Source organism: Rhineura floridana, chromosome 1 (genome assembly GCF_030035675.1).
Source record: "Rhineura floridana isolate rRhiFlo1 chromosome 1, rRhiFlo1.hap2, whole genome shotgun sequence".
NCBI classification, from domain to species: domain Eukaryota; kingdom Metazoa; phylum Chordata; class Lepidosauria; order Squamata; family Rhineuridae; genus Rhineura; species Rhineura floridana.
The window spans coordinates 321,402,143-321,429,021 of NC_084480.1; the positions used below are offsets into that span (position 1 = coordinate 321,402,143).

The 26,879-nt window shown below is 48.5% G+C and overlaps 1 protein-coding gene across 1 annotated transcript; it reads right to left on the minus strand.

Annotated features, from left to right (window-relative positions):
• Window positions 1–10,663: 10,663 nt before the first annotated feature.
• Window positions 10,664–16,804, minus strand: LOC133375505 (fucolectin-like). Its single transcript, XM_061607165.1, has 4 exons — window positions 16,704–16,804; window positions 16,280–16,371; window positions 12,781–13,075; window positions 10,664–10,823 (listed from the first exon to the last, which is right to left on the minus strand). Exons 2-4 carry the CDS (start codon window positions 16,368–16,370, stop codon window positions 10,664–10,666), a joined length of 546 nt encoding a protein of 181 aa, XP_061463149.1. The 5' UTR covers window position 16,371; window positions 16,704–16,804.
• Window positions 16,805–26,879: the final 10,075 nt, after the last annotated feature.

The window sequence follows — 26,879 nt, forward strand, 5'->3', positions numbered from 1 at the left end:
CAAGATTCCTGTGGGGGCGGGTGGCCTGCCTGAGTTGTGGAAGTCAGTGTTGGGGCATGTGTAGATTGGAGGGGAGTGATGGGGAGAAGGTGGGAGCCTGATATATAAGGAGGCTTGAAGGCAGAGGCTGGTGGAGTGCTGGGGGGAGGCCATGTCAGGTAAGAGGAACTAGGGAGAGATGCATAATATCGGTCCCCTGTTCTGGGCCTGTCCAGAGCCGAAAGATAACTGGGGGATGCTTGACTCCATACTCTGGCCTTCGACTGCTGCTGTGCAATGCCAGATCTGTTGCCCAAAAGACATTGCTCATCCACGATATGATATTGGATGGGGGCGTGGATCTGGCGTGTATTACGGAAACCTGGCTGGATGAGGCCGCTGCTCCTATCCTTGCGGCCATGTGTCCAGCTGGGTTCTTGTATGCACAGCAGCCGAGGGTCGGTCGTCGGGTAGTGGGAGTGGCGGTTATTTACCGAAGGTCCCTGGTTCTCACCAGGCCTCCTCTCCGTGAGACCAAGGTTGCTGACTGCATGTGCTGGAGGTTGGGCCCAAAGGGCAGTCTAGGGATTCTGCTCTTGTACCGTCCACCCCGCTGCACAACAGACTCCCTGGCCGAGGTGTTGGAGGTGGTCTCGGATGTCCGTGTGCAATCCCAAACTTGTTGGTATTGGGGGACTTCAATGTATATTTGGAGGCCATCCTCACAGGGGCGCCTCGGGACTTCATGGAAACCATGGCTTCCTGGGAGCTGTACCTTATTCCAACGGGGCCCACCCATGTAGCTGGTCATGCCTTGTGTTTGTCTCGGGAGAGGAGGGGAGTGATCTGAAAATTGGGGGTACATCCATCACCCCCTTGTCATGGTCAGATCACTACTTGGTGAGGGTGGACTTCTTGGTGCCACAAACCCTCAGTGGGGGTGGAGAACCCATTAGGATGGTCCGCCCCAGGCGTCTGATGGATCCAGATGGATTCCTGAATGCGCTTGGGGATTCTCTGGAGCAGGCACATGGCCACTCGGTTGAGACCCTGGTGGAGGGGTGGAATGCTGCAATCTCCAGGGCATTAGACCGGGTGGCTCTGAAACACCCTCTCCCCCTGAATAGAGCTCAGACAGCACCATGGTATACACCACGGTTGCAAACTCTGAGGTGGGAGGTGAGATGGCTAGAGCACCAGTGGCAGAAATCTCGCTCTGATGATGATGGGACATGGGTTAGAGCTGCTGCAGCAGCCTATCATGTGGCGATAAGGGCAGCACAGAAGGATTTTTATGCTGCCTCTATTGTGTCCACAGAGTGTTCTCCCAGGAGGCTGTTCCAAGTGGTCCAGAGCCTGGTCAGTCCAGTTGCCCCGGAACAGATGGAACATGTTAAGACCTCCTGTGATGAGTTTGCAAAGCACTTTGCGGATAAAATCGATCGTATTAAGAGTGCTATTCCGTGCACTGTGGACACAGAGAGCGAGCCAGAGGCAGCCAGTGGTGCTCCAGTGGTGTGGGATCAGTTTCGGCTTCTTCCTTCTGATGAAGTGGACAAGGTGCTTTCAACCTTAAAGCCAACCACTTGCTTCATCGATCCTTGCCCGTCGTGGCTCATTATGAGCTGCAAGGACAGACTGGGCGAGGGGATCAAGATGGTGGTAAATACGTCACTGGAAGAGGGAGTAATGCCATCAGCTCTCAAGGAGGCAGTAATAAAACCGATTCTTAAGAAGCCCTCCTTGGATCCCCAAGATCTGAACAACTTTCACCCAGTCTCAAATCTGCCATTCCTGGGCAAGGCGGTTGAGTGAGTGGTGGCGAAGCAGTTGCAAGTGCATTTGGAGGAAGCGGATTATCTGGATACATTTCAATCAGGCTTCAGGCCCAGACATGGGACTGAAACGGCCTTGGTCGCCTTGGTGGATGATATGAGGAGGGCGCTGGATAGGGGCGAATGCACCTTCCTTGTCCTCCTTGATCTCTCAGCGGCTTTTGACACAGTTGACCACAGTATTCTCCTGGACCGCCTGGAGAGGATAGGTATAGGGGGCACCGTATTGCAGTGGTTCCGTTCCTTCCTCTCTGGTAGGTACCAGAGAATGGCATTGGGGGACGAGGTTTCAGATCCTTGGCCTCTCACTTGTGGGGTGCCACAGGGTTCTATCCTTTCCCCAATGCTGTTCAACATCTATATAAAGCCGCTGGGGGCTATCATCAGAGGATTTGGGCTGCAGTGTCACCAGTAGGCGGATGACAAGCAGCTCTACCTCTCATTCCTCACCGAGGTTGGCTGTAGAAACCCTGTCCAAGTGCCTGGAGTCGGTGAGTGGCTGGATGGGAAGGAATAAGCTGAGGCTGAACCCTGACAAAACCAAGGTACTGTTCGTGGGAGACAAGGGAAGGTTGGGGGATGTTGACCTAGTCCTCAATGGGGTACAATTGCCCCTGAAAGACCAGGTCCGCAGCCTGGGGGTCATTCCCGACTCCCAGCTGTCCATGGAGGCTCAGGTCTCAGCTGTGAGCCGAGCAGTGCTGTATCAACTCCTTCTGATACGGAGGCTGCGCCCCTACCTTCCCAACCATCTGCTCCCATACATGCCCTCGTCTCCTCTCACCTAGACTACTGTAATGCGCTCTACGTGGGGTTACCCTTGAAAATGGTCCGGAAGATGCAACTGGTACAGAATGCGGTGGTTCGCCTGATCAAAGGGAGCCACCAACAAGATCACATCACTCCAGTGCTGAAGGAGTTGCACTGGTTGCCAGTTGTTTTCCGGGCTCAATTCAAGGTGTTGGTTTTGACCTTTAAAACAGCAGGAGATCAAAGGACAGGTGTAGCCCGGCAACCAAGAGGTCTCCTCTCTAACTACCCTTTTTAATCCCACACAGCCACAACCCTCAAGTTGGAGTTGAACCTCATACATTCCAACATTTACGACACAGTTTTGAAAAGAAAAATTGACAGATTCAAGGTTACCATTAAAGGAATAAAGACAACCCAGACAACTAATATTAATGGAAGATGGAAATATTTAGTCAGTTTTAAATTTACTTTCTTATTGGTGTGATCCTTTTCATTTTCCAAAGGCAGTGACATTCTCATGGGTCTGGACTGGAGGCCACTTCATCAAGGAAGTGCACCCACCCTTGGAGGTTGCTGGGTGTGCTTGGCACCTGGCCAAAACCAACAATCATTTGAGTCATAATATTAAATAAGGAAAAAGTGTTCTTATATTCAAATCATTTGGCCCCACCTGCCCTGAGCCTATTTCCGGGGGGGGGGGGGAATCATCAGCCTGGCGCCGACGCTTCTATCTTTTCGGCACCAGGTTAAGACCTGGCTATGCTCCCAGGCATTTTAAAGCGTTCAGTGTTACAATTTTAAATCTCTTTGTTTCAGTTTATTTATTGTGATATTTTGTATTTCTGTACTTTTAATCTTTTGTACACCGCCCAGAGAGCTATTCGCTATGGGCGGTTTAAAAATGAAATAAAATAAAAAATAAATAAACAAACACCAGCACTCAGGAGCCAGAAGGACAACCTGAAATCCTCATCTTGATGGCCTCAGTCTGCCTGGGTCAACATCTCCATTCGGATTGGCTGCTGGGTTGCCCTGAGCCAGGCAAGAGCCACCCCTTGGGAAGGGGATAAAACCAGGACTGCCCAAGATGCAGTCTAGCATTTTGGCAAAATCACAGAGGTCTTCGTGCCAGTTTTCAGAAAATAATTTGTGATTGCTGACCCACCGAGAAGGGCAACAGACACCTCCGCTGGTCTCAAGAGAGAGAGCCAAGGTAAGTTGGGGGGACCATTGGACATGACTCCTTAAGTCCAGAGTTTGAATTATCTACACTGGCTGTTTAATCTGGACTGAATCTAATTTAACATTCATAGCTTTGAGTGCAGAAAACCATATTTCTGAAGGCATGTAAAACCCTTTCAGAAACCTCCAGCCCTTTGGAGGTTTGGTAGTTAAGCAATTCTGCATTTGAATTAACCAAGGTTTAACTCTGATTTGCCGCCAAATCCAATAGCCAAATCCTTATCCACCTCCCAGTGGTGCAGATTAAAGCCACTGCTTCCTACCCTGTGATTATCCTCATTTCCTCCACCCTTTGTACTTCCTTAGATCTCTTCAGAGTGTCAGCCAATCTTCTCTGTTGCTTCAACACACTCTGCTCCTTTAACCATGAGAGTTGCCTTCAGCATCTTTGCAGCGCCTCTCCGTTTCTCCCCGTCTCAATGCTGCTGGGCAAGGTGACTGTGCCATGCCTCCATGGTCACAGGCAGCATGCTTCCAAATTCCAGTTCCTGGGAAGCTCAAGAGGAAGGGGTGCTCTTGCGCCCAGGTCCTGCTTGCAGGCTTCCCTTTGGGCCATCTGGTTGGCCAATGTGAGAACAGGATGCTGGACTAGATGGGACACTGGCCTGGCCCAACAGCCTCTTCTGATCTTGTATGATGCCCAGGAGGACTGAACACGGACACTCTTGTACCCCCATATTTCAAATCCCCCTGGCCATTGCAGGAAGCACATGAAGCTCTGGGGCAAACAGGGTTGGGGAGAGCAGGTGGTGTCCATGGCACTCACTCAACAATCCAGATGTGCCCGTGGACCTCAAAAGGTTAATACCCTGGAGCAGATGGACCTTTGGTCGGATCCAGCCTAGCTCTCCCTCTGTCCTGATTTCAGCCTCTCTGCTCCCAGTGCATGCCAGCCTCTCGAGAGCGCTCTTGATGAATCTGAATGCTTCTCCCTTCATGCCACTCTCAGCACTCAGACTTCCCCAGATTTCTGCCCTCTGCTGATAAGGGGGAGCAAGACCCCCCATGGCTCCAGCCCCAGCTCCCCCTCATTGCCTTCTCCACTCCCCCCCTGCAGGATGCCCATCGGCCGGACTTGGCTGCTGGCCCTGGCCCTGCTGGCAGGGCGTGGGGAGGCTCAGAGGTGCAACCCTGAACTCCAAGGGGTTGGTAAGTCTTGGGAAAGAGGGGGGAAATGTGGGGTTCTCTGTGTTCGGCCCCAATTCTAAATGGTTGGTCACACACACACACACACAACCACATAGGGCACTCCTATTCCTCCCCAAATGAGTGGGCTGTTGCTGTGACAGTGAAGACATGGGAGGCATCTTATTCAATGGCAGGTGACTTTCCCCCTGATCCATTGCAAAGACCAAAGAGGGAGCCAAAGGTTTAACCCAAGACCTGCCAAGCTATGGTGGGAGAGCCATATTTTACCCATCCCACCCACTCAACAGATTCCCCACATCTTGCATTCAGACACAGACTGTTCCATCCTTCTCAGGTTCTAGAACGGGATATTAACAATAATAGCATTTGTTTGCCACACAATACCTAAAATATCTCAGAGTGACTGACAATTGTAAAACATACCAAAAAAAGACCTCCCAGTTCCACTCCCACAATTATCTAACCATTACACCAAACTACCTCTTGCTGTTCATATCGCCCTCTGCTCTTCCATGGGGTCCCCTGGAGGCCCAAACCACTTCCCTGCGTCACTGGATTTCTGCTCACTTTCCTCGCTGCTTGGCTGGGTGTTAAACTGAGCAGTTACATGTGACTGCACCCCATTTCCACTTCTAACCCTCCTCAACCCCCTCGACATCTACCCTGGCCTCCACCCCCCTGTTCTGCTCCCTTCCCCACAATCTCCACTGGAAGGGGAGGTCCCCAATGCCTTGGCACATTCTCCCCAGATAGATAGATAGATAGATAGATAGATATTCTCCCCAGTTTTCTGGTGCTCTCTCTTCTTCTCAGAAGAAGGAGGATCCACAGAGACCATACAACAATGACCATTTTGTCTGTCCACCTACTTTCCATCTTGCCGTGTGTCTCAGCTCACAATTTGGCCAAGGGTCGCCCAGCCTCAGTCCTCCATCTACCCACATCCGATTGTTGGAGCAGCGAGCAAAGCCGTGGATGGGAACTGTGGAAGGGACTGGTTTAAAGATGGCAGCTGCACCTGCACTGGGTTTGAAATGGAACCCTGGTGGTACGTGGACTTGGGCGACCAGTACGCCATCTCCGCTGTGGTGGTGAAAAACCGGGGGGACTGCTGTGGTAAACGACTCCAGGGAGCCCAGATCCACGTAGGAGACTCCGTGGCTGACCATGGTGATGCACATCAGGACAAAACATTTCAATTTTGCACATACGCCCAAGGGGTCTGGTCTGATGGTGACTGACCAGGAAGGAGACCTTGGAGTCAGAGAGGAGAGCTTGAGGAAGATGCCAGCCTGGTTGGTGGCAGCTGTGAAGAAAAAGACGAAGTCCAGGGATCAGTAAGAAAGGGATCAGTGAGAAAGGGACTGGAAATAAAACTGCCAATGTCCTCGTGCCGTTCTACAAATCTATGATGCAGATGTACTTGGCGCACTGTGCACCGTTCTGGTCAGCTCACTCAAAAAGGTTCAGAAAAGGGCAACCAGAAGGATCGATGGGATGGAGCAATTCGGTCTGAGGAAAGGCAATGTTTGGGAACTTTTAGTTTAGAAAAAAAAGGATGGTAGAGGTATGAGGTAATGCACTGGGTGTTGAAAGTGGATAGAGCAGCGTGGGGGAACCTCTGGCCTGTGGAATGAATTAGGCTCAACCAGGGTCCTAATTTGGCTCAGGAGGAGGCTGTTTTTCCTACGCCACCTCGCCACCTCTTGCACCATGTGGGGACCATTTCCTCCCGGTTAAACACGCAGGGATCCAGCAAATCAGGGCCCTTCTTCCTCCCGGATACCTACAAGAAGCCAGCGTAAACAGGAAGCTAAATTGTGCCCAAATTGGGGAAGCGGAGGGGGGCTGGCCGGCAGGGTAAATAGCATCGCGTCTGAGGAATAAGATCCCTCTCGCCATCACAGTACGTGTGTGTCTGTGGGGCGGTTCCTTCTCCGAGCCTGGAATGCAAGATACCCATGGAGCTGTTTAAATAATAACCACCGCTTAATGCTGAGGTTTTGCTCAAGACCTGTTTATCACTTTTGTGGAAGCCTTGGTTAGGCAAATATCGTTCTTGCACAAGACCCTGAAGGGAAATGTAGCCCTCCCCCACCCAACCCAACAACCCCACAAGCCATAATTGTGTGGAAACTTATGTTTTGTGCTATTGGGAAGCTGGTAACGTTTGCTTTGGCATTCTAATGTCTTTGAACAGCTGATCTCCTTTCTGGAATGGGAAACAGTACCCTTACACAAGACCTGATTCAAACCATACCCTGGTATTTTTTCAAAAGCAGAGGTAACCAGTGTGTGTGTGTGGGGGGGGAACAACTATTTATACTTTTGCCCAAGACCCACAAGTGACTAGGACCTTGAAGTTGCCCTGGTAATTTTTGGTATATGCTCTGGGTTGCATTCAGCTAAGTCCTACTCACAGCGGGCCCATTGAAATTAACGAACTTCAGTTAGTCATCTCTATTAACTTCAGTGGGTCTGCTCTGAACAGGGCTAGCATGGAACACCAACCTCTTGCAGTCATTCTTACCCTGGCCTCACTTGTGATCAGGGACACTCCCTTGTCCTGCTCATTCTCATAGGAAGCGAAAAAGGCTGACGTCACGCAGCCGGACTCAGAGATGGTGGCCTGGTTCTTCTTGGAAGTGGGGCAAGAGCAACTCCTGTTTTGTTCTTTTGTTTGTGTTCCAGAAGGCAGATAGAGTGAGGGTCCTCCTGGATGGATAGGCTTGCCTACCTTTACCTGGGATGCTCTGACTGACTTCCTTCCATCTCTAGACTGATATGTCTTAGGGAAGCTTATCTGCTCCCCCTCCTTCCGTCCTTTCCTCCTCTTCTTCGACTGTCCGAGAGAGGAGACACCTTTGTCTCTGCTCTCTCCCTCCTGAGCCATGAGGGCGACTCCCAAGCCTCCAACTTAGTTACTTAGTTAGAACTAGGTATGCCTTTCTACCTACTATATATTTCTATAAATAAAGTAGCTTTTCTTATGTTGCTAAATCTTAAGTCTCAGTGATCTCAGTGCAGGGTAAAAGCCTGCTTTCTTAGGTAAACACACACACTGGCACACTCGCATTTCAGACCGCTGTTGTTCTCTGCTAACAAATATATACAAATTTACACTGCAACAGTTCCGCCTGTAAATGGCTCCGTGAAGTAACTGGGGGTATTGGGGAATGGGTGGTTTCATTGTTCCTTTATGTTTTGGTGTGTTTAAGAAAGCACCCCCCCCATAAGAACGTAAGCAGAAGAGCCCTATAGCTGCATCAGGCCAAAGGGGCCGTCTAGGCCAGCATCCTGTCCTCACAGTGGCCAGCCAGATTCCCCCAAAGGGACGCCCGCGAGCAGGACCTGAGGGCAAGAACAGCAGTCTCCCCTCCTGCGGTTTCCAACGACTGAACGTAACCATCCTGGCTTGTAGCCATTGATAGCCTTAATCTCCATGCATTTGCCTAATCCTCTTTTACAACATTTCATGGAAGAGGAGGAGGAGGATTGACAGGTGTCTATTTAGCAGGGGAGGTTGTGTTTCCATGTCCCCACAAGAAGAAAAACAAGGGAGAGGGGATAAGAGCCCCATAAGAGCCTGGCTGCTGGATGAGGCAAAGGGGGCCCATGTAGTCCAACATCCTGTTCTCACAGTGGCCAACCAGGTGCCTCTTCTGGGGAGCCCCAAATCAGAATCTGAGTGCAACAGTGCTCTCGTTGGTCCATTAAAAAAAAGGCTAAGAATTGGTTAGTGTATCTTTCGATTAAAATACATGGGGCTATGCCCTGCTCACTGTGCTCACCACCCCCACCTAAGACCACCAAAGCCACCCCTCCCCAGGGTCACCAAAGCCCCTCTCCCCCACGTGGTTTGCCACAGCTCTACCCCCATTATCCCCAGGATTACCAGAGCTCCCCTCCCCTTCCTCTGCATCCCAGGGGTTGCGAGAGGTCCCTTTCCCCCAACACCCAGGGGCGCCAGAACTCCCCTTCCCTGGCCGGCCTCCCACTCATCTGCTGAGTCCAAGCTCCAGGCCTGGCCCCCCCCGCAGGTCAACATACATCTCTTTGCCCCCCACTCCAGTCGCCTCCCCTGTCCTGGCCCTTTCAGTTGCCACATGACACACACACACCCCTGCTTGCTGCACCACCCCACTTTCTCTTTCCCCCCGACCTTCCCTTTTTCCTTCTTTCTTTTTTTAACATTTTACCAGGCAAGTGCTGGCTCTGTGATGTTTAATGTGGGGTGTGTGTGTGTGTGTTTGTGTACAGAGAGAGAGACCAATGTAACATTTACTTTCATTGTGCTTTTGTTGGGATCCTGTGCTGTTTTCTCCTGCTGAATTGAGGATTCTGAAATGTGTTTCAATATACTTTAATTCAGGGACGGGGAGTCTGTGGTCCTCCAGGTGTGGTTCGACTCCCAGCATCCCTCACTGTTGGGTGTTTAGGCTGGGGCTGATGGGAACTGGAGTCCTACTACATCTGTAATGGGAGAAACCACAAGGTGGAATTCTCCCTTCCTCTTGCACAACTTTTAAAGATACAGAAGACCTCTTGGTTGCCAGGCCCAGCCTCCAAGAGTTCTTCTGCATCTTTAAAAGTTGTGCAGGGGGCAGGGAAAATTCCACCTTGTGGTTTTTCCAATTACAATGTTTCAAGAACACCTGCACTTGGCTGAATTCTCTTTTCTCTTAAAGATACAGAATCGTTCTCAGGCCCTGAACCTGGCAACCCTAGAAGCCCTCACTGGGGAGGCAAGCGCATGGCCCTGATTGGGGTCCTCAGCCTCAACCCTGGCATCTCTCTGATTGGCTGGGATTTCCTGAGTCAGGCAGGAGCCGCCCATTGGAAGGGAGGGGGATAGAAACCATTGATAAGCACTCTTTGAGTATGATTCTGCAATTGCATTGTTGTCAATGTGCTTACAGACTGACCACTTTATAATCTCCTCCAGAATTTTCCCAGGGATTGATGTCAGGCTCAGTGGCTCTGTAAATTGCCAGGTTCCTCCTTTTTGCCCATTTTGAAGAAAGGGACCACATTAGCCTTCCTGCAGTCATCCGGCACTTCACCCATCCTCTGCGATTTCACAAAGATAATAGACAGCCGTTCTGAGAGTTCTTCAGGCAGTTCCTTCAATACTGTACTCTAGGATGCAGTTCATGGGGCCCTGGAAATTTGAGCTTGTTCAAAGTCATTAGGTGTTCCTTGACCATTTGTCTATCAATCTCAAGCTGCAATCCTGCCCCTTCAACTTCATGTTTGCCAGGAAGGCCATAGGCCCTCATTTGGGAGAAGACTGAGCCAAAGTAGGAATTGAGCACTTCCGCCTTTTCTTTGTCACCTGTCGTCAAGAACAGTCCCATGTGCAGTGCACTGCAGTAGTCTAAACCATGTTATCAGCTTGGTATTTTTATTGAGGATCATTAATGAACCCAGCAATTATAATAAAAGGGTTGGTTTCAATCATTTTAAATTTTAAAATGAATTAAGAAAACATTTTCATGGTGGATGAGGCAGAAGAGCTGCAGTGAGGAGAACACTGTGATGAAGGGTCAAATATTGATCTAAGACTGTTTCAAGTCATGCTTAGACCACAAGTGCTCTGTTCGGCACCATAGGCAAAATTGCTGAATTTTGTTGAACAATTATTGATTCACAACTATTGATTTCATCACCCCTGCTTCCCTCTGCCTCCCAACAGCTCATGATCCTTAACATTGGTCTTCCATTTTGGTGCCATAGACCTCCACTTCGCACACGTGAAGGTACTCTGCCCGTCCAGGAATGTTGATGCTCACGTAGCTGCCCTTGAGCCAATTGCAGTACAACGTAGTGATGGAGCCAAGGCTGGTGTTTGTGATGGTCCCGCAGCTGCAGAGAGAAAGGGAGGGTCAGCCATGAGGTGGCATTAATTCAAGAAGACACAGTCTGCACGTGGATGTGAAAGCACTCCAAGATGTCCCCACAGGCCCGTAGCCAGCTTAAAAGTTGGGGGGGGGACAAAGAAAGTAGGGGGGAGATTTTTTTCTGTATTAAATGAATTAGTTTTTGTAAAAGAAATGGGTGGCAAAAAAAGTTGAGCAGGCCAGGCTTCAAGCTTGTTTCCCCACATCACAGGTGGACTGCCCTCCTTCCCAAACTGTTTTTGTTATTAACTGTTGTTGTTTATATAGTACCAAGTATGTACACATTCCTTTTCGAAGGATGAGGGGACAGATCATTCCACCAAAGTGCTGACCTTCCAGAAAAAAGATGCAAAGGGAGAGGAAAACAGTGGAAGAATCCATGTTCATGCGTTTGGCCTTGGTCACAGCAGGTCAGAGGAATGCAAGTCCCATTGTCCCTCACCATTGGCTGGGGCTGCTGGGAGTTGGAAGTCCAGCAACAGCTGGAGGGCACCAGGTTGGCTACCCCTGCAGGCTGCAGTAAGGTATGGGGTGTCCAGGAGATGGAACAAGTGAGTCTGGAGAAGAAGAGAATTCAAGGAAGCAAAGGGAGAGAGGTGGACTTGCAGAGGGGCAAGGTGGCAAGGGCAGAGTCCTTTTGAGGGATGAGGGTGGTGGAGCTGGAGGAGGAAAGGCCGCAGTAGGCAGAGAAGTAGGGAGTCAAATGGAGATTTAAAAAGTGGAGCGATAAGAGGGTCGAGCCCATAGAGAGGTTTGAAGGTGCTTCTGCTGGATCTGAGTGTGGGCAGGAAGGCAGGGCAGGGCTTCAAGGAGAGGCGGTGTGGATGGAAGGCACGAAGAGAGGTGAAGAGTTTTTGGCAGCAGAGTGCTGGAGGGGGCAGGAGAAGGCCAGGCTGAGACAACAGAAAGCCACGGAGGAGGCAGTGATTGAGGCCGTATTTCATGAATGAGAGCAAAGTGATGTGATTTGACAACAAACTGGATAGATGTGACAGAGGGGAGGACAGGGAGGAGTCAAAGGGATCGCCATGGATCTGTGCTGCATCTAGAGGGTGGGTGATGGCATGGCGGTGATGCCAGGGGATATAGAGAGTGCGGGGGGGGGGGAGGACTTGTGCGGGAAAGGTGAGAAGTTCAGTCTTGGACGTACTGAGCTTGAGACAACAGTCCAAGCATCCAAGTGGGCATATCAGAGTGGGAGTTAGAGATGCAGGAGCAGAGGGAGGTTTTTGGGGTAGAGCTCATGTGATGCTCTGGGTGTTGCCATTTTGCATCTCGTCTGGGTGAATTATGCTTAAATGACAATCCTCTCTGTTCCTCCCTGGCCTTGAGATAGGCCATACTTTCCCTTCCACACAGAAGCAGGCCTTGAAGAGGGGGCAGAAGCCACCTTTTCCCCAACTCTAAATTATTATGGATACACAAGGGAACTACGGTAAAGAGAAAAATCAACTCATTTGAAATGTGGTGTTGGAGGAAAGCTTTGCCATGGACTGCGAAAAAGACAAATAATTGGGTGTTAGAACAAATTAAACCAGAACTATCACTAGAAGTTAACATGATGAAACTGAGGTTATCATACTTTGGACACTTAATGAGAAGACATGATTCACTAGAAAAGACAATAATGCTGGGAAAAACAGAAGAGAGTAGAAAAAGAGGAAGGCCAAACAAGAGATGGATTGAGTCTGTAAAGGAAGCCACAGACCTGAACTTACAAGATCTGAACAGGGTGGTTCATGACAGATGCTCTTGGAGGTCGCTGATTCATAGGGTCGCCATAAGTCGTAATTGACTTGAAGGCACATAACAACAACAACAACAAGGGAACTACAAGGTGACTCATCTGCAGCTTGTGATCTCGACTGGGACCCCTGGGATATATTTGCTGAAAGGAGTGGGGAGAAGCAACTGGAACTTACAGGGGGTTGGACTTGCCATGGTCAGCCACGGAGTCTCCCACACGGATCTGGGCTCCCTCGAGTCTCTTGCCACTACCATCTCCACGGTTCTTCACTATCACAGCGGAGATGGCATACTGGTCGCCCAAGTCCACGTACCACCAGGGCTCTGTGTCCTGCTGCGTGTGGGTGCAGGTGCCGTCTTTAAACCAGTCCCCACCACAGTTCCCATCGACAGCTTTGCTTGCTGCTCCAATAATCACATGTGGGTAGATGGAGGACTGACAGGCCGGGCGGCCTTTGGCCAAGTTGTGAGCTGAGAGACACGGCAAGATGGGGAGGAGAATTAAGAACATCAGAAGATTCTGAATCAGGCAGAAAAGCCCACCTAGTCCTGCATCCTGTGCTCACAGTGACCAACCAGAAGCCCCCAGTGGGAAGCTCAAAAGCAGGTCCTGATTGCAACAGCACGCCCATCATCATTTTAAAATTTAAGTTTCTTTAATAAAAAGGACTAGAGGTAACGGTACAAATAACAGAACAGCATTTGCACACATTGCATGAAAGCTTCATTCATTGGGGGTTACATCCACTTGCTCAAGTGAGCAGTTCAAACTGCTGCAGGAGAGTGTCTGGAGGGTTCCAAGTTTCAGCGAAGCTAGTTTAATTATCCCTCGTCCTCTGTGTTTCCTGAACTTCTAACCCCCTCCGCATCTGAAAGCCCCCCGGTGTGCTTTGGAGTCCTGGAAATCTGTCAACGCTCCCCCCCCCGGGGTTGGGGAGATGAACATCTGGCCTTGCAGCCGGCAAAGGTTCCCCACCCCAGAGCTATGATGTCCCCTGACTGGGCTTTGCACTATGCACACAGCCGATGTTTCTGACCTGCTGACGTTCAGTCCTACAGCTGTGAGAGGACTGCAGCGGCAATAAGAGCAGGAGTGTCCTGTCCCTTTTCCACCAAGAGCAGAATTCTTGGGGGGGGGGGGTCAGCTGCCAGCAGTGGGCGGGGCTAGAAATGGAGTGGGTGGGACCAGCGATACTTCACAGTCTTTCTCTCCCAGGCCTGCGTATCCCTTCCTCGGTTGGTTAACTCTTCTCCTCCCTACATCTGATGATGCCTGAGGAAGATGCTTAATAGCAGCGCTGGGTTGGATGGGAGGGTGGAAGCAACTTCCATCAGGATCATGGGAGGGGGAAGGAAGGTTCAACATGTCTCCCCTCCATCCACCACCACCTCCCCCCCCCCAGCGCTCATCTGACTAGAGACCAGGTGACAGTGATGAACAGGAGGCTGGGCTGGAATGAAAGATTATTCTAGAGCCTGTTCTTCCCATTGCTCAACTAATCAGTGGGCTGCATAAGATTAGGCAGTGGGTGAGGAGCACAGACTGCACCAGAGAGAGAGAGTTTTATATTTATATGCTAGTTCTAGTACCTTGAATTGGGCCCAGTAGATCACTGGTAGCCAGTGCAGGGCCGGTTGTACATGGCCCCAATGAGCAGGGCTGGTTCCAAAGGGCGGCCAGGTTGGGCACTGGCCCGAGGGCCCCGCAGCTACAGGAGCCCCTGGGGGGCCCCTGAGAGGCCCTCCGCTCCCCTTCCACGATCCGTGGCACGAGCTGTGCCGCGGATCGCAAGACAAGAGCTTCTGAGCCACCCGCCACCATCCCCCCCGCTTCACCTACCTTTCTCTGCTGTTGTTTGCGGCTGCGCGCACTGCGCGCGCAGGGTTGCCATCAATCAAGATGGTGGCCAAGGTTTCCGTAAGGGACTGAAGCCTCTGCCGCCATCCTGGTTGATGGCACGCAGCACGTGCATTGCTGCCATCAACCACGATGGTGGCAGAGGCTTCAGTCCCTTACAGAAACCTTGGCCGCCATCTTGATTGATGGCAACCCTGTGCACGTAGTGCACGCAGCCGCAAAGAACAACAGAGAAAGGTAGGTGAAGCGGGGGGGGATGGTGGCGGGTGGCGGGCGGCAGTGGCGGCAGTGGCAGCGGGTGGCTCGGAAGCTCTTGTCTTGCTATCTGCGGTGCAGCTCGTGCCACGGATTGCGGAAGGGGAGTGGAGGGCCTCTCAGGGGCCCCCCAGGGGCTGCGGGGCCCTCAGGCCAGTGCCCAACGTGGCCGCCCTTTGGAACCAGCCCTGCTGCCAATGAGCTGCCCGTACTGGCCTAGCAGCTGCATTCTACACTAGCTGCAGCCTCCAGATAGTCTTCAAGGGCAGCCCCACATACAGTGCATTACAATAGTCCACACAAGAAGACACCAGAGCATGGACAACTGAGACCAGACTATCCCAGTCCAGGAATGGCCATAGCTGGTGAATCAGCCTAAATTGGGCTTAAGCGCTGCTAGCCACAGAGGCTGGAATCTAGGAGAACTCCCAGACAAACTTCCAGGTTGGATGATTGCAATGCGCTTGACATCTTAGACAAATTTGTTTTCCTCTGCCAAATGCTGGAGGCCCCGCACATCCCGTTGCTGAGCTCTGCCATAGGTTTTGGTCTGCAGTTGTGCAGGGCCAAAGGCACTATAATGGAAGAGCTTCCACTGAAGAATATTGGCCCTGTGCCAAGAGAAATAGGTCCATTTCCACTTTGTCATTTTTCATCAGTGGAACCTGAAGATTTCTGTGTAGCTCTCAAAAGCTCAAGCGCTGCTTGGTGGATGTAGGTTAGTAACAAATGATTATACTGACCCTTGTTAAGCACCTATGATTTTGCAAAATGAGTCTGATGATTCATAAATACACCTGTTACACTTAAAGTTTGTTATAAAATCAATGCAAAATTGTATGATTGACTGGATATTTGAAATGAATGTGAGCTCTTTTGCAAATGTTACTAGATAGCCATCACTAACCGGTCCTATCTTAAAATATCTGAGGACAGCATTCTTTGGAGAAGAAATGTCACATTTCAGGATTGTGCACCTGGCTGCCTGGGGCACGCTGATGGGGTCTGAAGATAATGCAAACACCTTGCCATTCGGAGAAGGTGTCCAATCCACTTGCCACATTGTGAAATCCAGGGAATGCGTCTCATTTATCAAACAGCAGGTGATATAAGAACTCTGGGAGGGGGAGCAGAGTTATCTCGGGGTGCAAAGCCTCTGCAATACCCCTAGAAGCAGCGCCATCAGGATCTCTCTCTTGGAAACAGCGGCTGTCTCGCTGCTTTGGACTCTGCTCTGCTCTCAGGTGGAATGGTCTGGTTCCTAACACATAGCGTGTGGGATCTGCTGAGTGGGTGGGGTGGAGGGAAATGTTGCTCTCCCTTAATAGTTCATAAAATCTTGGATTAAGCCTCTGGTTCACTTCGATGGCTTTGCAATGGATTGTGGGAAAATGTAACCTGCACATTGAGAAAAATGTCTCCCAGGTTTTCACTGCCTCAGCAACAATTCATAGGCGACTGGTTTCAAGAGGAATATAAGTTCCCAGGAGGAAGGGCCAACATCAGGATTTGGAGCTGACCACAGAGAAGACTCTCTTTCTCAACCCTTTCCCAGGACTTACCAATCCCTTGGAGTTCAGGCCTGCAGCTCTGGGCCTCCCCACGCCCAGCCAGGAGTGCCAGGGCCAGCAGCCAAGTCCGGGCGATGGGCATCCTGCAGGGGGGGAGTGGAGAAGGCAATGAGGGGGAGCTGGGGCTGGAGTCATGGGGAGGGGGTCTGGCTCCCCCTTAGCCACACAAGGTGACTTCAGTGGCAGCTGGCAGTGCTGAGAGAGGCAGGAGGGAGGAAATTCAGATGAATCAAGAGACAGGTTGCCATGAGGACTATCGTAGCCCAAAGTGCTGAAGGTCCCTAAAAGACTTTAACATCAAAAATACAATGTTAGCTATGCCCATTCAAATGCTGGACTTTCATTTTGGGTTGGCAGGGGCCGTGCAAAATGTTCTAGGCTTCAGGCATCATATCAAGTGGTCCCCCCCACTTACCTTGGCTCTCTGTCTTGGGACCAGCGGAGGTGACTGTTGTCCTTCTCGGTGGGTCAGCGATCACAAATTCTTTCTCAATACTGGCACGAAGACCTCTGTGATTTTGCCCAAATGCTGGACCGCGTCTTGGGCAGTCCTGGTTTTATCCCCTTCCCGAAGGGCGGCTCTTGCCTGGCTCAGGACAACCCAGAGGCCAATCGGAAAGATGTTGACCCCAGGTGGGCTGAGGCCGTCAAGATGAGGATTTCAGGTTGTCCTTCTGACTCTGCTTGTGTGGCTGCAGACTCCCCCCCCCCAAGGGGAAAGGGCACGCCTCCTTGGCAGGTGCCAAAGGATTTGAATAGAAGGGTATATCCTCATTCCATTTATCCCATGTTGAGAACAAATGAATGCTAAGGTAAATATAGATTCCCAACCGCACCCACTAAGCTCTAAAATCAATATTGTGCTGCGTATTGTGGAGGGGGGACACCTCTGTCTTGAAATGGCCTCTACATGAAAAGGTCACTGCCTTGACCATGCCTTCTGACCTGGAATTGTGTCAGTGCAGGTGGCAGCAGTAAGAACTCTCCTGCAAACATTATCTGTTGTTGGTATGACTTGAGTGCCACTTAAATTGATATAAACTGCCCCTGTTTTCCCCACAAGAAACCCTGGAATCAGAGCTCCAATGAGAGAATCTATAATTATTAGTTTATTATTATAATTTATTTATACCCCGCCTTTCAGCCAAAGGCCCTCAAGGCAGCTTACAAAAAACACAAATATAAAAATACAATATAAAAGACATCAATAAAACAATACAATTTACAAAATACAATTTACAATTTAAATCAAGTTAGGAGTGGTCTCTCTCAGCAAGGTGCTTTTGTTGCACTTAAAGCCTAACTTAATTAATGGGGAGTGAAAATCTCTGCAGCCCTTTGGTGGCCTCAATTCCATAAGGGAAGCCATGGCAAGTGAACCAGGCACCTGTTGCAGACCAGGTCCAACTTAAGCCATGGAGTATTAGTTCCCCTCTATTCAGCACTGGTTAGGCCTCATCTTTAGTACCGCGTCCAGTTCCGGTCTCTGCACTTCATGAACCGGAACAGGGCAACAAGGATGATCAGGGGACTGGAAACAAAGCCCTGTGAGTAGAGACTGAAAGAACTGGGCATGTTTAGCCTGGAGAAGAAAAGACTGAGGGGAGATATGATAGCACTCTTCAAGTACATGAAAGGTTGTCACAGAGGAGGGCCGGGATCTCTTCTCGATCATCCCAGAGTGCAGGACACGGAATAATGGGCTCAAGTTATCTGAACATCAGGAAAAACTTCCTAAATGTTAGAGCCATACGACAATGGAACCAATGACCTAGGGAGGTGGTGGGCTCTCCGACAATGGAGGCCTTCGAGAGGCAGCTGGACAGCCATCTGTCGGGAATGCTTTGATTTGGATTCCTGCATTGAGCAGGGGGTTGGACTCGATGGCATTATAGGCCCCTTCCAACTCTGCTATTCTATGATTCTATGAAACTGTGATGCACACTGCAATGTGGAGTGGTTGTTTATGTTCAGCCTGAAATTTGAGATTGCTACAGGCCTGCCCACCCCAGTGTAAGCTGGAGATGCTCAGAGCGCTCTTTCTGCCTGCTGTTTAGCCTTGTGCTCATTTTTAACGAGTATTTCCACTTGCGAGGGAGATGGTCAGGGACAAATAGGAGAGATGTGCCAAGAGAATAAATTACAGAGGGCGAAAGGTGGCCGGTGCCTGTGTCTCTGACCACCTCTCTTGGGCTGCCTCTTGGGGACCCTCCAGAATTCTCCACACCTGGCTCACACATGGGTCGAGCATAACCTGAAAGGCATGCAAGCTGCTATGACACGTGTCTATGGGGCCTGAGTGTGACTTATGCTTTTCTGTTAACACATAACTGTTTTATCAGGCTATTCAGTAAAACTCAAATATTTAACTTTTGGAAATTTTTATTCCCTAATCCCTACAGCAACACAGCAACAGTTGTCTATTCCAGGTGTTCAAGCATTGTGCAAAATGTACTAGAAATTTCTTCAAAATAATTGTTAGTAAAAATATGACACAAGCAGGATTCAATATCTAATTAATAACTGCACATAAGTGCCACAGAAGGAGTTTGAGCCAGCAAAACCCATAGCAATTCTTAAAACGTTTGTGTTAATGCTTATACACACACTGGGGTTTTAAAACTCAAAATATATCTGAGTTGCTGAAATTAAGTTGCGCTAAACTTGAAGGCACATAACAACAAACTGGTTCAGTTGTACACAACACACAAATGCCACTGCAAAATGTAACTAAAAATGACAAAAAGGCCCATTCCCAAATTAACATTTAAAGTACAGATGTTAACAGAATACTCCATAATCCTCAATATACTAAAACTGGACACCCCACACAAAATCCTCTGCTACTGCTATTACTAACTGGATAAAGGAAGGGTGGGTGGGGATTTCTGGGTGTTTTTTTATAATTACATAGTTTGGTCTTGAAGAACTAACTGCATGGAGGATTTTGCTGCCAGCAATTAATTTAAATTGAACAAAGGATGAAGGTGAAGCACATTAGCTGGCTGACAAAATTCTTCCAGTTAAATAGCTCAGATTTACTATTCCTTTGATAAGGAAGGGAACAGTCCCCCAAATACCCCCATTTGTGTGGTTGGACTATGACTGGTTTGCCATATCTTAGAAAAATTGATACAGTAATTTGTGCTTCTCCATCACAGAACTGCAATTCTCAGGGATCCTTGGGGAAGCTGCTGCAGTTAACGATGGTGCAGAAGCCGACATGGAAGCAGATCTTATGCATTAACAGAAAGAAGTTCAACTGCATTGAATGAAGTTTAATCTTGATTAAGTAGGCTTGGAACTGGTCCTCAATGGCAAAAGCCCAGCCTGCCTCCCAGGTGCCGCCCCAGCCCTCTTGGTTCTCCTTACCTGCTCTCCTCGCCATGCCACTTACTCACTTCGGAGTGGACCTCCATCCATCTTCTCGGAGGCGCTTGTGCCCCTGAACTGGAGACATAAACCCCCAGCAGCAAGGTGGAGAGCTGTAGCATACTCTTGCCAATTGAGTTGTTTTCCCACTAAATGTAGTGTTTTTAGGCACTCGTCTTGTGGCAAACTTTCCTGTGTAGTGGTTAGTGGGAAATGTAGTGGATGTCAAACACTTTATGGTCAAAATCTGGTGGTTTTTTAACAAATATTTCAATTTCTTTCTTTTTCTTCTCCATTACATATTTCATGAAACTGTCTAGCCAAAATTTAGCCTTTTTAAAAAAAATCTACTTTAGGACATTCTCTTGTATTTTTCATTGTTTGTATTTCTGTCTCTAAAGTGCTACTTGACTATTGTTTCATTATTGCTGTAAGCCATGGCTAGTTGGCTACCCCTTTTCTTGAAAGGCTACCTGAGTAATGTACCCAATGCCACACAATGAGCCAGCAAGAGAGAGGAGGATTTTAAAGTCACGTTTCCAGATCCTCTGGTGTGCTTGTTTTTAAAGGTATAAAGACAAGGAGGTTCTTGCCAATTGGCTTACTCAGAAGGAAAATGTGCAGGCAATATTCTACCCAATCAAAGTGCAATGTAGCCTAAGCACCACCAACACCTCCTCACAAACCACAGCCGGCCCCACAGACTTGAGCAGAGGAGACATGATGATCAGGAACTATAAGCCTTGGAAACAAATGAGCATGGAGAGAGTGCACCTGCCACACCAATGAGGAACCTCTAAGAACATAAGAACATAAGAACATAAGAAGAGCCTGCTGGATCAGGCCAGCGGCCCATCTAGTCCAGCCTCCTGTTCTCACAGTGGCCAACCAGGTGCCTGGGGGAAGCCCGCAAGCAGGACCCGAGTGCAAGAACACTCTCCCCTCCTGAGGCTTCCGCCAACTGGTTTTCAGAAGCATGCTGCCTCTGACTAGGGTGGCACAGCACAGCCATCATGGCTAGTAGCCATTGATAGCCCTGACCTCCATGAATTTGTCTAATCTTCTTTTAAAGCCGTCCAAGCTGGTGGCCATTACTGCATCTTGTGGGAGCAAATTCCATAGTTTAACTATGCGCTGAGTAAAGAAATACTTCCTTTTGTCTGTCCTGAATCTTCCAACATTCAGCTTCTTTGAATGTCCACGAGTTCTAGTATTATGAGAGAGGGAGAAGAACTTTTCTCTATCCACTTTCTCACTGCCATGCATAATTTTATACACTTCTATCATGTCTCCTCTGACCCGCCTTTTCTCTAAACTAAAAAGCCCCAAATGCTGCAACCTTTCCTCGTAAGGGAGTCGCTCCATCCCCTTGATCATTCTGGTTGCCCTCTTCTGAACCTTTTCCAACTCTATAATATCCTTTTTGAGATGAGGCGACCAGAACTGTACACAGTATTCCAAATGCGGCCACACCATAGATCTATACAACGGCATTATGATATCAGCTGTTTTATTTTCAATACCTTTCCTACTTATCGCTAGCATGGAATTTGCCTTTTTCACAGCTGCCGCACACTGGGTCGACATTTTCATTGTGCTGGCCACTACAAGCCCGAGGTCTCTCTCCTGGTCGGTCACCGCCAGTTCAGACCCCATGAGCGTATATGTGAAATTCAGATTTTTTGCTCCAATATGCATAATTTTACACTTGTTTATATTGAATTGCATTTGCCGTTTTTCTGCCCATTCACTCAGTTTGGAGAGGTCTTTTTGGAGCTCTTCGCAATCCCTTTTTGTTTTAACAACCCTGAACAATTTAGTGTCGTCAGCAAACTTGGCCACTTCACTGCTCACTCCTAATTCTAGGTCATTAATGAACAAGTTGAAAAGTACAGGTCCCAATACCGATCCTTGAGGGACTCCACTTTCTACAGCCCTCCATTGGGAGAACTGTCCGTTTATTCCTACTCTCTGCTTTTTGCTTCTTAACCAATTTCTTATCCACAAGAAGACCTCTCCTCTTATTCCATGACTGCTAAGCTTCCTCAGAAGCCTTTGGTGAGGTACCTTGTCAAACGCTTTTTGAAAGTCTAAGTACACTATGTCCACTGGATCACCTCTATCTATATGCTTGTTGACACTCTCAAAGAATTCTAATAGGTTACTGAGACAGGACTTTCCCTTGCAGAAGCCATGCTGGCTCTGCTTCAGCAAGGCTTGTTCTTCTATGTGCTTAGTTAATCTAGCTTTAATCATACTTTCTACCAGTTTTCCAGGGACAGAAGTTAAGCTAACTGGCCTGTAATTTCCGGGATCCCCTCTGGATCCCTTTTTGAAGATTGGCGTTACATTTGCCACTTTCCAGTCCTCAGGCACGGAGGAGGACCCAAGGGACAAGTTACATATTTTAGTTAGCAGATCAGCAATTTCACCTTTGAGTTCTTTGAGAACTCTTGGGTGGATGCCATCCGGGCCTGGTGATTTGTCAGTTTTTATATTGTCCATTAAGCTTAGAACTTCCTCTCTCGTTACCACTATTTGTCTCAGTTCCTCAGAATCCCTTCCTGCAAATGTTAGTTCAGGTTCAGGGATCTGCCCTATATCTTCCACTGTGAAGACAGATGCAAAGAATTCATTTCTCTGCAATCTCCTTATCGTTCTTTAGTACACCTTTGACTCCCTTATCATCCAAGGGTCCAATTGTCTCCCTAGATGGTCTCCTGCTTTGAATGTATTTATAGAATTTTTTGTTGGTGGTTTTTATGTTCTTAGCAATGTGCACCTCAAATTCTTTTTTAGCATCCCTTATTGTCTTCTTGCATTTCTTTTGCCAGAGTTTGTGTTCTTTTTTATTTTCTTCATTTGGACAAGACTTCCATTTTTTGAAGGAAGACTTTTTGCCTCTAAGAGCTTCCTTGGCTTTGCTCGTTAACCATGCTGGCATCTTCTTGGCCCTGGCGGTACCTTTTCTGATCTGCGGTATGCACTCCAGTTGAGCTTCTAATATAGTGTTTTTAAACAACTTCCAAGCATTTTCGAGTGATGTGACCCTCTGGACTTTGTTTTTCACCTTTCTTTTTACCAATCCCCTCATTTTTGTGAAGTTTCCTCTTTTGAAGTCAAATGTGACCGTGTTGGATTTTCTTGGCAATTGGCCAGTTACATGTATGTTTAATTTAATAGCACTGTGGTCACTGCTCCCAATCGGTTCAACAACACTTACATCTTGCACCAGGTCCCGGTCCCCACTGAGGATTAAGTCCAGGGTTGCCGTCCCTCTGGTCGGTTCCATGACCAACTGGTCTAGGGAATAGTCATTTAGAATATCTAGAAACTTTGCTTCTTTGTCATGACTGGAACACATATGCAGCCAGTCTATGTCCGGGTAGTTGAAGTCACCCATTACTACCACATTTCCTAGTTTGGATGCTTCCTCAATTTCATATCTCATCTCAAGGTCTCCCTGAGCATTTTGATCAGGGGGACGATAGATCGTTCCCAGTATTAAGTCCCTCCTGGGGCATGGTATCACCACCCACAACGATTCTGTGGAGGAGTCTGCCTCTTTTGGGGTTTCGAGCTTGCTGGATTCAATGCCTTCTTTCACGTATAGAGCGACTCCGCCACCAATACGTCCTTCCCTGTCCTTCCGATATAGTTTATATCCAGGGATAACCGTATCCCACTGGTTTTCTCCATTCCACCAGGTCTCCGTTATGCTCACTATATCAATGCTCTCCTCTAAGACCAAGCACTCCAGTTCTCCCATCTTGGTTCGCAGGCTCCTAGCATTAGCGTTAAGGCACAGTGTCTCTCTTCAAGTATCTTTGGCACTTGTGGTTAGGCTGTTTGTGTTTAATAAGGTGATTCCACAAAAGGTGTCCTTTGCATAAACAGTACATCTTATAATCATCAGAGGAAGAGCCTGCTGGATCAGGCCAAAGGGGGCCCATCTAGTCCAGCAGCCTGTTCTCAGAGGAGCCACCCAACCAACCAAAACCACACACAACATTTTTTTAAACCTTAAAATAACAGGAATGCAAAACCTCCATATTTCTCTTCGACCTAAAAGGCACACACACATATTTATATGTGCTGTTCCAAACACACAGGTGCACAAAGCATTTTTGAAATGTTTACATTCTATTGTCCACCTTTTAAGTGATTCCTCGTGTTTCACAATAATACAAAGATGTTATCAAATGAGGTGCCTAGTGGGTTAAGGTCAGATTGTGGTGGATTTGGGGCATGGATCTGGTGGGGAAGAAATTCTTGTTGGCAACACTGCTGCAGCTACTGCAAGTGAGCTGTGGAGGAGTGTTGGGGGAACCTCTCACATCCTGGTATGCTGAGCAGGCGCTGCCCAGCTGCCCCACACACCCTCCTGTCTGGGATAAACTTTCCTCTGCGGTGGCTGCCTCTGCACCTTGTCGAGTGGGGGATGCAGGCAAGAGGAGTGGGAATCGGGGTGTGACAGAGCCCGGCGAGGCTCCCAGGGCCCGAGAACAGGAGAAGCAGTGCTGTGGGGAAACTTTGACACTGGCATGTGCGGTCTGGGCACTGCAGCTGGGCCTCACTTTGAAGAGGTGGGACACACGGCAGAGGCACGCAAAGAAGCCGGGTGCAGCAAAGTGGGAGCCTACCATGGTCATGCCAGTGATGCCAGCATCGGCTCCCCACAGCCATATAGTCCCGTTTTCTGATCCAGCCGCCCAGCAATACTTGTAGGTGGTGGCACATGCGTGACCAGAATATTATTGTGCAGCTGGAACACACATGGGCAGACAGACAGGAAAACTGGAGATCGGAGGACATTGGGGTGACTTGCCCAGAGAGGACCCCCAAAAACAGTCTCCTGGCAACGCGAACTTACCCAGGGTTTGGTTTCCATGGAATGAAGGTGACTGGAGACTGTGTTGTCTTATGGGAGATATGGTTTCTTTACACATATATACAACCTGAGCATCAGGTGGAACATTAGCAGTCTAACACATCTTGCTTCCCAAAGCCCATTGCTTTGGGGTTGAGACACAGACAGCAGGCCTCTCCTTGTGTCTCCAGGTTTCAGCTTCTTGCCAAGAATAACACTAACTCACACGCCACTTCTGGCTCCAGGATGACGGGGCCTCCAGCCAGTTGATGGGGGGAGGAGGATCTCTCTCCTGAAACAGTTCTTATGGCCCAGCCAATCCTTACACATGTTAATGGGGGCCACTTGACAAACTTGGCCGAATCCATTAGGCTAAAAAAGAAAAGTTTGATGAATGGAGCTGGTTTTGCTACAAGTCCCCCCTGTACAGATTCCAAATCAGAGTTTGAGGGCCTTAAGGCTGCAATCCAATACTTATCTGCTCAGAACTAAGCTCCATTGGCTTCAATGGACTTACTCCCAGGTAAGTGTGTGTTGGAATGCAGTCTAAGACACCATCCATCCCAGCCCGCTAGTCCTATAACAGAACATTACTGTATAAGACAAATGAATCCTGCAACAAAATGTTACAGCATGGAGTACTTCTGTTCAGGATGCCAGTCACTCATGCCATCTGTCATTAAATCTATTCCCCCCTGGTCCCCCCCCCAACAATATGCCAAAATTCTGTGGACACTGAGCGTGCCCAGTTCTCACTGCACTGTTTTGGGTTCCCCCCCCCACTTAGGATTTTTTTTAAATTGTATTTTTGTCATTAATGCATATATTTTCTTGCCCAGACTGCATTTCTTCTCGCAACTGTTCCACTGCAGAACACAGTAAACAGAACCTCCCAAAGTTCTGTGTAAAAAAAAAATTTATTTGAGAGACAAAAGTAAACCCAAATTAGTGCATTTCTTCCTTATTTGTGCTTTGTGTTTTAATCTGCATGAGTCACCAGACCACAGTCAAGATTGGCTGAAAGTAAATCCAAGATAAATTGATGTCCAAAATCTATTTAATTATAAATGTGTTCATATATCACCCTTTCATAAAATATCAGTGTTGTGTACTGCAATATAAAAACATTTATTAAAACCAGTACAAAACAATAATTAAGCTAACAATCATTAAAATGATTGCCTACTCAAGAAAAAATAATCAGCTGCACAGGCCTGTTGGCATAAAATGTTAACTTATGGCTTGAGAATAACGATGTACCGCTCTTATTTGAGTAAGCCAGAGAAGGACGGGCTCTATCATAATAGATGAGCTCATCTTGTGGATGTGATTCTAGGCTCAACTTTACAAGAGCTAAATTGGAAGGATTAATTAATCCCTTCACACATGTTCCTCCCTGGCGCAGAGTGGTAAATGGCGGTAACGCAGCCGAAGCTCTGCTCACGGCCGGAGTTCGATTCCAACAGAAGGAGGAAGTCGAATCTCCGGTAAAAGGGGTCGAGGTCCACTCAGCCTTCCATCCATCTGTGGTTGGTAAAATGAGTACCCGGCATATGCTGGGGGGCAGAGCTTGGAAAAGTTACTTTTTTTGAACTACAACTCCCATCAGCCCCAGTTCAAAAAAGTAACTTTTCCAACTCTGCTGGGGGGTAAAGAAAGGCCGGGGAAGGAACTGGCAATCCCACCCCATATATACGGTCTGCCTTGTAAACATCACAAGACGTCACCCTAAGAGTTGGAAACGACTCGCACTACAAGTGTGGGGACACCTTTACCTTTTTTCACACATGTTAACAGCTCATCTCCAAGACAGGATACAAAGGCAGGAAGGATCTAGGAGGTGATGCCCACCAAGGTGAGAAAAGGAAAGCAACAGAGAGGCTGTCTGCTAGGGGGAAGGAAGGGTTCGATTCACATTGCTGTTCTGCATGCAGGACCTCACCCAGCAAATATGCCGAGTTTTTGAAATAGTGAACTTTGGCTTCCTCTGGATGACCCATTTATTGATCATTCATCATGATTTGCTTACACAGAGGTTAGGATCATATCCAGTCTTTATTAAGCACCCGTTCCAATTCGTCTGTGGGATTATACAACAATGGACATTCATCCTGATCTGCAAGTAGGACCTGAGTGCAAAGCCACTCTCTGTGATTCCCAGCAACTGGTGTGCAGAGGCCTGTTGCTGTCCTGAAGAAGTTGGAATATTTTTGGTTTTGAGCTATATATTTCCAAAGGAACAAATTTCCCAAAAGAGCAATCACAGATGCACAAGCATGGAAGCAAACCAGGAGGTGAAAGGGGGAGGAACAGCAGTGGGAGTGTAGTTACTGACATCCCACTCTCTGC